Source organism: Aspergillus candidus (genome assembly GCF_002847045.1).
Source record: "Aspergillus candidus strain CBS 102.13 unplaced genomic scaffold BDW47scaffold_28, whole genome shotgun sequence".
In the NCBI taxonomy this organism is placed as follows: Eukaryota; Fungi; Ascomycota; class Eurotiomycetes; order Eurotiales; family Aspergillaceae; genus Aspergillus; species Aspergillus candidus.
The window spans coordinates 16,374-27,105 of record NW_020194033.1 but is presented as its reverse complement, the minus strand read 5'-3'; the positions used below and the strand labels follow the sequence as shown (position 1 = coordinate 27,105).

General features: G+C 53.8%; 3 protein-coding genes across 3 annotated transcripts; 1 reads left to right on the top strand and 2 right to left on the bottom strand.

The window, feature by feature from the left end:
- Positions 1-116: 116 nt before the first annotated feature.
- Positions 117-2,837, bottom strand: BDW47DRAFT_118090 (Zn(II)2Cys6 transcription factor; the record flags this gene model as incomplete). The annotated part of the gene is made up of 5 exons (XM_024815166.1): positions 117-138; positions 454-1,005; positions 1,066-1,254; positions 1,314-1,930; positions 2,154-2,837. The coding sequence occupies 5 exons, from the start codon at positions 2,835-2,837 to the stop codon at positions 117-119; spliced, it is 2,064 nt and encodes a 687-aa protein (XP_024671219.1).
- Positions 2,838-3,601: 764 nt separating this feature from the next.
- On the bottom strand, positions 3,602-4,504 carry BDW47DRAFT_118089 (oxygenase MpaB family protein; the record flags this gene model as incomplete). The annotated part of the gene is made up of 1 exon (XM_024815165.1): positions 3,602-4,504. One exon carries the CDS (start codon positions 4,502-4,504, stop codon positions 3,602-3,604), a length of 903 nt encoding a protein of 300 aa, XP_024671218.1.
- Positions 4,505-5,093: 589 nt separating this feature from the next.
- BDW47DRAFT_132090 (uncharacterized protein) lies at positions 5,094-10,647 on the top strand (the record flags this gene model as incomplete). The annotated part of the gene is made up of 10 exons (XM_024817478.1): positions 5,094-5,323; positions 5,415-5,839; positions 5,914-6,038; positions 6,109-6,506; positions 7,355-10,202; positions 10,233-10,267; positions 10,304-10,331; positions 10,362-10,433; positions 10,476-10,508; positions 10,603-10,647. The coding sequence occupies 10 exons, from the start codon at positions 5,094-5,096 to the stop codon at positions 10,645-10,647; spliced, it is 4,239 nt and encodes a 1,412-aa protein (XP_024671217.1).
- Between the last annotated feature and the right edge of the window lie 85 nt (positions 10,648-10,732).

The window sequence follows — 10,732 nt, the reverse complement described above, 5'->3', positions numbered from 1 at the left end:
GGACTCCTCCATGAAGTGATTATAACTTTCTAGCTTGGTGCATATGTCTCCTGTTATTCTTCTCCTTCATATTCATCTTTCTGCTCTTTACAGTGGATCTGTGATCTCTAGAATCCCTACATGTCCTCCTGTTTTATACTGTATATAATATTTAGAAAGATAACCCCAATAAACTAGCCTTATATTTTAGCTCTATACTGGAGCTAACAAATCACTAGAACAAAGATAAAAAAAAAAAAAGACCTTAGAGTCGCAAACTTCACTACACCCTTAATACTTTATCTTCAAGTATCAAAGTTGAAGAATTCCAGACTCCGGTCCAGACCGTCTTCCCCATCCTCTTCCTGGTCCTTCCCTTGCTCCTCCTGTTCAGGCCAAGACTCAGCAGTTCTCCCAACCTGACAATCCGACTCAGATCCCTCGCCCTCCCGGCTGTGCAAAAGTGTCCAGTACCAGGTATCGTCGAGGGGGGTTTGCGATGCCCCCTCGTCACGGCTAGACGCACAGCCAATACGGCGCCGTTTGCCGCCAGCGGAGGGAATAGGCACGTCGATCGCCCACGGAAGCCTAGACACGCCCAGAGTGAGCGGCACTGTCTGGCGGACGATCGCGGGGAGGGAGGATCCATCTGGCGGGAGATGGCCGGTCGCGAGGCTGCTGTCGATGCAGGTCGACAGCAGTAGGTATGCGCGCGGGTGTTTTAAAAAGGCGTGGACCCAGCCTGTGACACGCAGGTTGGTAAAGGGCGCATTTTCGGGGTGGTGGGCTGGGGAGGGGGCGTTGTTGGTGTCGCGGAAGAGATTCTGGGTGATGGCGTAGGCCAGCTGGAGGATGTGGTTTGTGCCTTTTGAGAAGAGCTCGGTGACGTCGTAGGCTTTGCGAGACTGGCGGATGACTTCGGTGCAGTTGTTGAGGCTGTGTTGGCGATTGATGGAGTGTGCGTAGGATGGGGAGAGGTGCATGTCGATGGCGGAGAGGATCAATGGAGTACCGCAGTTGGCTAGACTGATGGCGCTCCGTTGCTTGTAAGATGGTGATCTGGAGGATTAGATATGAGGTACTTACACGCTGAGGGGAATACTTTCGGGGAGGTGTCGAGAGGCAAAGAAGGCCATGGTTTGCGTTAGATGCGACATGGAACTCTCGAGGTCTTTGGCGATACCAAGGAGGATTGTCGCGGAGCGTTCTTGAATCAAATCGATGTGCTCTTCGACGAGCAGGGTCTGGTGGTGGGATAGTGCCATGCGGGCATTTCTGGTCTTCGTCAGTATCCTTTTTGATTGATCGGACCGTGTTCCATCCGTGACACATACTGATAGTACATGAATGTGAGGTTGATATTGACATCGATGATCTCGTGCTCCGGGTTGTGCATCGGGACCTGGACATCGACTTCGTCTTTCCACAGCGCAAGTTGACCTTTCAGCCGCTCGACTCTTGCAAGACTCTGCTGGAGCCCCTGCCAGGACAGTCGCGGGACGTAGCCATCTGAGCTCGCAAAGGCGATAGAGATGACCCCCGTCAGGATCACCGCGAGCCGGCACTGGGCCTGGAAGATCTTCAGAAGCGAGCGTTTCGCGTCGGCCCCATACACTGGCGAGAACATGATCTCGTCCGCGACGTCGTCCTCGTCCAGGTAACCGGTCGTCACGTTGAAGCTGGCAGAAATGAACTGCGGCCGCCGATGTCGCCCCAGCCACAGGATCCTGTCGCGCACAAAGACCGACCAGATCAGCCGTTTTTTCGCAATGCGGGTGGCGTCTGCATCTGGTACATGCGTGTCCTGGCCGACTGCGATCGCATTTTGAATGGCACAGAGGTTCCACGTCATGGTGGCCTCGGGGTCTTCGGCCGTGGTGTGAAAGGTGAGCAGCGCTGCGCCTTGAGCTCTGGCTAGTGGGTTGCTTTCGAAGCCCGTATCATAGAGGACCTGTGTCGGCTTAGTTGAGCGAGCTGGGACTCGTCGACTCTAGGGTGATGGGAGCCTCCGCGCAAGAATGCGTTACCTTGGCTCGCTTGTAAAGGGCCCTTTTGGCCTCGTGCACATTGCCAAATCCCCACTGCTGAAGAACGTCGACCGGAACGAACTAGTTAGGGAAGAAGACTATTAGGAAGACGTCGACGACATCGTGGAACAGTCCGTAGTGACCTACTGAACAACTTGCCAGGAGCATGGCTTGAAACACGAACAGTGACACCTTCTGGCTGGGGTCGAGATTCTCATTGGCGTGCAGGTAGGTATTCCAGAACTGGACCTCGTTGAGGATAGGCAGCGATGGGTGGATAACGAGTAAATACTTCCTCAGAAACACATCCACCAGGTCCTTGGGAGGGATGTCAAGTGAGCCATTGGTGACCAGAACGTGCACATCATCCATCGGAAGAGACGATAGTTTATCTAAGGCAAGGAAGTACTGTCCTGGAACTGCGGCGCCACTGTCTTCCACCACGAGACTGTCGACGCTGTGAGGGTCCCCAGCCCCGTTCCACAAACTCATACCAGCCCCTCCCGCGAGATCTGTCTGCGTCGATGGCTCCGGGACCCGGATTTCTGGCAATGGCGATGAGATGACTTCTGGCGCCGCTTCATATGCACTCAACCCGGGGGTCGTGGGCGGGATGATCTCGGCTGACGCGCCGAACTGTGAGATCCCGTTTTGCTGAAGCCTTTTGAAGCGCGCTGTCACGTTTGGGCGCAGCGTACAGTCCGTTCTTCCATCCAGCGTGCAGTTGGTGCAAGGCGATCCGAGAACGGCGGCATCACAGCGAACCTTGCGCCAGTGACACCGGTAGCACGCGGCCGCTGCTCGTCGAATGCGCCGTTCAGGCCATACCATGCCTTTGGTGGATTCCATTTGCGTCCTCGACGAGGTTGTGTTCCGCGAGTGTCATCACCGTGCACGTCTCCGGCTCTCCGGCGCACTATCTGGGGTAATCTACTCACCCCATGGGGGTGCGCAAGGTTCTCCGCATAACACTAAACCACCTTATACGGTCGATCATCCTGCGGGGCTGGAATTCTCCCGATGGTTTACCTCGGACTGATCCCTGTCAGCCACCGCGTGGATCTGCCTGATATTTGCGGCTTTAGTCGTCGAGGTTAGACCATTTGGGCAGACTAGCTCGCGCATATTGCCATATAACTTGTGGGGTAAATGACTCATTCTGGAGAAAGTTCTGGGGAAGCACGCGGTTCCGAGTTAGGGCTACTAGTGCAGTATGACCTGCCGAGCGGACGGCATGGGTTCAGATATACCCCGGTCCACGGCTGCGAGTGATGTATCTTGGATATCTATTGACATATGACTGCAGAGAAACTGTCTAGACGACATGATGTACCAGCTGTCAAACGAACTCTAAAACCAGCTTGCGCTCAAGCTTTCAGGCGGCATGAGTAAAGTCATCAAATCATAAGAGCTACGTCGAGATGTTGACCAACATATGGTATAGGGCTAAGGTGACTGATATCACAACATCTAAATTCATTCGACATTCTAGGGCACAGAAAAGGGAACGACAAGTAGCACAACCAAACGAGTAGATGAATCAACGAAAACAATAAGCAACAACTAACAAAAAAAAAGTTGTCGAAATATACCAATCAAACCTGGCCGCGTTTCTTCAACCGCCGCCTCATATCTTTCATGTAAAACTGCAACGGGATAGTACGAATAAATTTCGGAATGGCAGGATAACCAATCTTAGCCCCCAGTATCACTGAACTGTAGAAAATCCTTTGGAATCTGCCCGTCTTCAACCCATACGCCTCGCGCACACTATCCGGCAGCATCTGCGCCGTCATTAGCCGCACAACAGGCAGGCCCATCCGCAGGGGCAGAAACAGATGTTTATTCCACAGGAGATCGCGCGCGACACGTCGCGCATGGGGCGTGATCTCCAGCTTCTCGACAGCCGAGTCCCAGTACTTCCAGAAGGCCTTGCGCGAGGGAGGCCACATCTCGGACGGGACGCGGAGGGAAACGGCGAGCACGGAGAACTCGCGGTAGACGTGGTCGGCGCGAGCGGAGTCCATGGGTCCGTAGACCTCTTCGTACATGAAAATGCCGCTAGCGTACAACGTCGACGCAACCCAGACCTGGAGCTCGGGGTTGTTGGCGGAGTAGTCCGGGCCTTGGACGTCGGCGTGGGCGCGGTTCACCATGGTGATGAGGGCACGTTTCTCGTCGCGCGTGCCGAACGACATGCAGTAGACGAAGGTGAGAGTCGTGCGGAGTCGGCGCAGTGGCTTGTACGCAAAGCTGCTGTGGTTGTCAACGCCTTTGGCTACTCCGGGCATTGCGACTTGGAGGAGGATGGCGGCGGCGCCGCTCGCGAGCAGGATGCCTTCGCGGACGACTTTCTGGACCTCGTGGGAGTTTTGGAGCCGGTCGAGCAACTCGTCTGAGGGGATGTCGCTCAGAGGTTGCTTCTCCGTGTCGATCAGTACTTTCTCGCTCTCTGGTCGGTCTTCATCTTCTTTTGGTGAGACTTGCGATGGTTTCATTGTGGTTGGGGAGTCGGTGGCGGGCGTTTTGTGTGCTGCCATGTTGAGGATAAGGAACGATAGTCGTACATCTCCTGCTGAAGGGGTCGACGCATGCTTTCCATGAGGAAATTATATTGTCTCTGGAAAGGTAGGTAGGACGCAAGAGTGATGGCAGCTCGTTTGACGTGGTGGGTGTAAAGGTTGGCAGCGCCGCGGTATACGGACCGAGGGAGCAGAAACCCTGAGATGACCTCCCCCGCAGAAAATCAATCCTCCAGGGTTCACCGTCCGGGGTCTAGTGGATCTACCTCCAAGTTTTGACCGGCTCATGCAGCTAGCACTGACCATCTCACGGCTAAAGCGGGGGGCTCGTGGTCACAGGCGAAAAACAGTCATGAACTCCCTAACCGTCTTCGTGGATGCGATACTTAGGGCTAATTTCCCCGGCTTGGGCACGCGCCATCGACCATGCGCTCGACCATGGAAAGCTACAAGTACTAGCTGACGCTATCTAGAGTCAATCAATACTGATCTCCACTCGCTTTGTATTGTTTTGGCGCTAAGTTCACTTTCCCCGTTGCCCACAATGCCCATTGGAGATTCGCGCATGTCCGCTGGCATAGGGCCATCCAAGGTGTCGACCGAGTCGCAGTCTTCCTCAGATGAACGTGAGGAAGCCCAAGCTGAACGCGCAGTGGGGGACAAACAACGACACATAGGTTCACAGGGCAGCCAGCCCGTAGGATTTTGGCCCAAATTCTGGAAGCACTTCAAGCGGTACTGGTTGTGCTATGGCATCGCCGGGGTGATATTTCTCGCCATCTTTCTCCCCGTTTTGTAGGTCGTTCACTCATCTATTAACAACCTCCTGGCTCACTGGCCAGTTATTGTTCGCTAATTCATACACCTCTCTCTTTCTCCCCTCTAGCTTTCTCGTCATCATTCCCGCCATCGCGCAGAGACTGGTGGACGATGCCGCCATCCCCATTAAGTTCGCCCAAGTGCTGCAGCCAACACCCGACAGTATTACCTTTTCGCTTTCCGCCTCGCTGAAGGTCCCGCTGGGTTTGAGCGTCACCATTGACCCCCTGGATCTCAATCTGTTCAACCGGGAGGTCAAACCGATGAAACCCTACATCACGGCCCCCTTGGGACGCATCCGCCTCAAGGGAGAATCCGCCATCACCGTTTCGAACCAGACGACGAAGATCCGAGATCAAGATGAATTTATCAAGTTTCTGTCTAAAGCCGTCTACTCCAAGAGATTCACTTTATCGGCGTATGGAAAGACAACGGCGCATCTTGGGAGACTCAAAGTTCCACTGAAGCTGGACAAAGACATTGAATTGGATGGTGTGCACATCCAAAAGTTCCCCTGGTTCGTCCACGTAGCCCTTGCTGACGACGGATTGATCCACGACACGCAGGTCTCGACCAGCTCAATGGCTTCTCCCTTGACACAGCAAGCCTCGCCATTCCTCCCAAAGAAGATGGTTCGAACCTGGTTGGAGAGGCGACAATTCCGAACCACTCACGCGTCACCTTCGCTCTGGTAAGCCCATTTACTCACCTCCATTTCCTGCCCCTTTACTGAGATACTCACACGCAATCAAAACATACAGGGCAATGTGACCCTCGCGCTCAAAATTGACGACCTTGTCCTTGGCAACGGCACCATCAACAACGTCCTCCTCAGCCCAGGCAACAATACCATTCCACTCCGGGGTATCCTCGACATTGGCAAAACGCTCAGCAACGTCGCAACCGTTCTAGCCGCGGAAGCCGACTCCCTCAGCCAGCTGCAGGTGAAGCTCTGGGCCTCGGGGCAATCGGTCGTCGCGAACGGACTACACCTCCCCTACTTTGAGAAGGTGCTGAGCAATCTGACCGTTAGTACGCAGGTGCCTGTTCTCAAGGTGCTCATAGGGTCGGTTTCGGAGCTCATAGACTCTAATCCGGGGGTCATGTCGAATGTGACTGAGGCGTTGCGGGGTACAGACTTGTCGAGTGGGCCTAATATGTGACCGTTGTGCGATTGGTTGTGTTAATCGATGGATTGACACCACTCCACGAATGGGTCATATGGCATATCCGTATCTAATAGCATGAATGAATCATCGTGTCGACTGCGTATCCATCTGTATGACTCGGCAAGCCTGAGTCAGGGAGGGAAGGGGAAGACCGTGCGTCAAATCCACCATTTGAGTTCCTCCCACGCTATAATTCTCAGAGAATTTCCCTGTCTCCAGTCAGCTCACGCGAAAAGTTGAGCCCCTGCGCAAGATAACCGCCAATGATATGATTCAATTCGTCTCCTGAGCAGAGGTTAATGCACTTCCCCCGCATGGGATAGTCCCCCCCACCCCCACACGGGCCCGCCAACGGTCCGAGGTAATGTTTTGCCATATTTAAATTAACCCTATGCAGTTTTGCGTCTTGGTTCTACGCCACCAATATATTAAACTCGGAAGCTCTGTCACCCCTCTCGCTCTAGACAATATTCACGCACGCTATCTCGGACCGCTATCGTCGCGCCACCTTGGAGAGATGCGCTGGAGTGGGCGGGGTAGCGTGCCTAGGCGAAGGGTTTGGGGTTCTCTTTCACGTAAGTCACTGGAACTGGGGCTTTCAGAAAGGGCCGCCATGGTTCAGACACCTCCGACGGAACGAGCTATCACGGGGAGTAGAGGACAAGGCAGGGAAGATGGTCACGGTGGTGGATTCAGCCCGAGGCAAGTGAGTATGGGCCGGGGTCGAGCGGCCTCACGACCTATTCATAAGACTTATCGATGGCTCTACTCAAGTCAGTAACTCTCGATGCTCAAGAGTTCTAGTGACTTGCCTTTCTGATCACTCGTTGACCATGAGAATTCTTCCGACCCTTGTCGCCCTGTTGGCTGCAGGATCGCTGGCGGCAGATCCAATTGTCACGTCGTCGGGTCCTTCTGCGACAGAGGACCAGGCGTCATCGACGGTGGACAGCCCCAAGCACTCTGTAACAGACACTGGTGTTGCATCTCCGCTCGTGGATGCGGGCCCTGATGTCACAAGCGACTCGCCGCAGGACATCCCTAAAAATCCAGCCAAGGATTTCGTCTCTTCGGCTGCGGACAAGGTCACCCAAGTCGTTCCACTTCCGGACTCGGATCCAACATCGTCGTCGTCGTCGTCAGAAACCACGGAAAAGGCACATAGCACAACGTCGCCTTCAAGCGCCCCACCGCAGCCGTCCTCTTCATCTAACGGTGAAAGAGAACATGGCCCGCTTGATGACTTTCTCGGGGGCCTGGGTGGAAGTGACTCCAACAAATCACCATTCAAAGACCTCCGTGGCCTCGAAGATGGCTTTAAGAATATAGCCAGTCTATTCACGCCGGACTTTGTCAAGGACACCGCAGGTCTCGTCGGTCAGGCGTCCAAATTCTTTGACGATGATACCATCAAGGATACCAAGGCCATGATCAGTACTGTAGCAGGGTTAAAGCCTGCACTCTCCTCGGCCAAAGGGGGAGATCTCTCTGCAATTTTCCAGAATGGCTCTTTCGTAAAAGACATCGACAACGTCTTCCAGGACCTCATCGCACTGCCGGGAATCTTGAAAGAAATACTCGATCTTTTGACCAGTGATGAAGTGAGGGACGTGATCAAGGCACTCCCCGAACTCCTCGAGGGTGTCAAACCAATCTTGAACCCGGAGTTACTTAAGGCCCTAGAGTCGCTGATCACAAAGAATGCGACCCCGGAGTTTATAGACGACCTATCGAAGACCCTCAGCGCGGTCCGACCACTCCTTCACGATCTGCAACCGCTCTTGGGGAACAACACAGTCGGGCCTATTCTCGACCTGGTGAAAACCATCGCCGCGCCGGACTTCATCAAGGAGATTAATTCTCTACTGAAATCTCTGCCACCCATTTTGAAGGAAATCGCCCCTCTCCTTGGTCCAGACGTCATCGGGCCACTACTAGACCTTATCAAGGAGATATTGTCTCCGGAGATAATAAAGGAGCTGTCGTCCTTGGTCAAGGCTCTTCCCCCGCTAATCAAGGACATTTTACCCTTGATCAAGCCACTCATAGAGTTCATATCTGATCTTATAACGCCGGAACTGACCGAGGCGATCAAGTCACTACTCAAGGACCTGCCGTCGATCATCAACGGCCTTGTGCCTCTTCTCAAGCCATTAGGCGATATCCTCAAGGATGTCCTCACCCCAGAGTTTGTTAAAGACATTGGAGGCCTTCTCAAGGGCCTACCACCAATTGTCAAACAGCTGACGCCCTTGCTCGAGCCACTCGGTGACCTCGTCAAGGAGATCCTGACACCCGAGTTCATCAGCGACATCAAGTCACTCCTTGAGCTCGTACCAGGGTTGATCAAGACCATAATGCCACTTGTTCCCAAGCTCGAGGATCTCCTCAAACAACTTCTCACCCCAGAAATGATTGACATGATTGAAAAGGTCATCGAGGGACTACCTGGCCTTGTGAAGGCCCTGCTGCCTCTGCTGCCGCCAATTGAGCAATTGATCAAGGACATCATCACGCCTGAGTTCATGAAGGCCATCACATCTTTGCTGAAGGAAGTGCCAGGGCTGCTCAACATGCTTCTCCCACTTCTTCCGCCGGTGGAAGATCTCATCAAGAAGATAGTCACTCCCGAGTTGATCAAGACGCTCGGATCACTGATCGACATGATTCCTGGGCTTCTTCAAACACTCTTACCTCTGATCCCGCCATTGGAAGACCTCATCAAGAAGATAGTCACTCCCGAGTTGATCAAGACGCTTGGGTCGCTGATCGACAAGGTTCCGGGGCTTATTCAAGTGCTCCTACCTCTACTTCCACAGCTCGAAAAGATGGTAGTCGATATCATCACCCCGGAATTCATCAACGAGATCGGAAAGGTTTTGGCGGCGGTTCCGGGCCTATTGCATGCCGTGTTACCTCTTCTTCCACCGCTCGAGGAAATGATTCCCAAGGTCCTGACAAAGGACCTGTTCTCGGCAGTGGAATCCGTACTTGCCGCTTTGCCAGGCATCATCAACGACCTGCTTCCCTTGTTGAACGGCGACACGATCGCGTCCTTGGTGAAGATCCTAACGGACCTCCTCACCCCACAGTTCATCAAAGACGTGGGCAAAGTGCTAGCCATCGTCCCACCATTGCTCCACGACCTCGCCCCGATCTTCACCCCGGAGCTCGTGAAAGCAGTGGGAAATCTGCTATGCAGCTTGGCCACCCCGGACACCGTCAACGCCCTCACCTCGTTGGTCACGGCCGTGATTCCCGTCCTCAAAGACCTCATCCCCATCATCAACAACAAAACCGTGAAAGAGCTCATCGCCGGGCTCCCCGAGATCCTCGAAGGTCTTCTCGAAATCTTCAACGTCGACGTGATTCTCGCCCTCGAGGCAGGACTAGCAAGCCTAATCACCGAAAAATCCGTCACAGACCTAGGTCAAGTCCTCGCCGCGCTCCCACCCCTCCTCCACAGCGTAGTCCCCATCTTCAACAAGACCCTCATGACCCCAATCAACCGCGCCATCTCCTCAGTCCTCACCGTCGACCTCGTCGAAGACGTTGGCAGTCTCGTCAACGTAACCCCAGCCCTCTTCGAAGACGTCATGCCCCTCTTTCACGAGGACATCATCGCTCCCAGCGAAGACATCCTCAAAGATCTCATCACGCCAAAGACAATGGACAGCATCGGCTCGGTGCTCCACGCCGCATCACCCGTGATACAGAGCCTCCTCTCCGTGGTTTCCAGCAGCGCAATTACGTCCCTCCTGGACGCCGTCCCCAAGATCCTCGACAGCCTGCTGCCGCTGCTCAACGGGGACGCGGTATCGGCGCTTGTGAACGATCTGACAAAGGCATTGACGCCCGCGTTGGTGGATGACATTGGGACCGTGCTTGAGTCGCTCCCGGGCCTGGTGCACTCTGTTGTTCCTATCTTTTCGGGAAATATCCTTCCGACACTGGTGGAGAATGGGATTCCCTTGGTGAAGGCTGTGGTTGCGGTGAGATCTGTCCCCTTTGGCTTAGTTTTTTTTCTCAAAAAAATAAAAAGAAGGAAAAAAAAGAAAAGGATAACTGGCTAATTCTGTTGAACAGCTACTACCCATGTTGTCGGATATCTTGAGCAATATCAAGTTGTAAAGATGACGGATTAGAACTTCGACGTCAGGATGGAGACGCGATATTCTATGTGGCTTGACTGGTAGTGGGCTTTTACGGATGATAA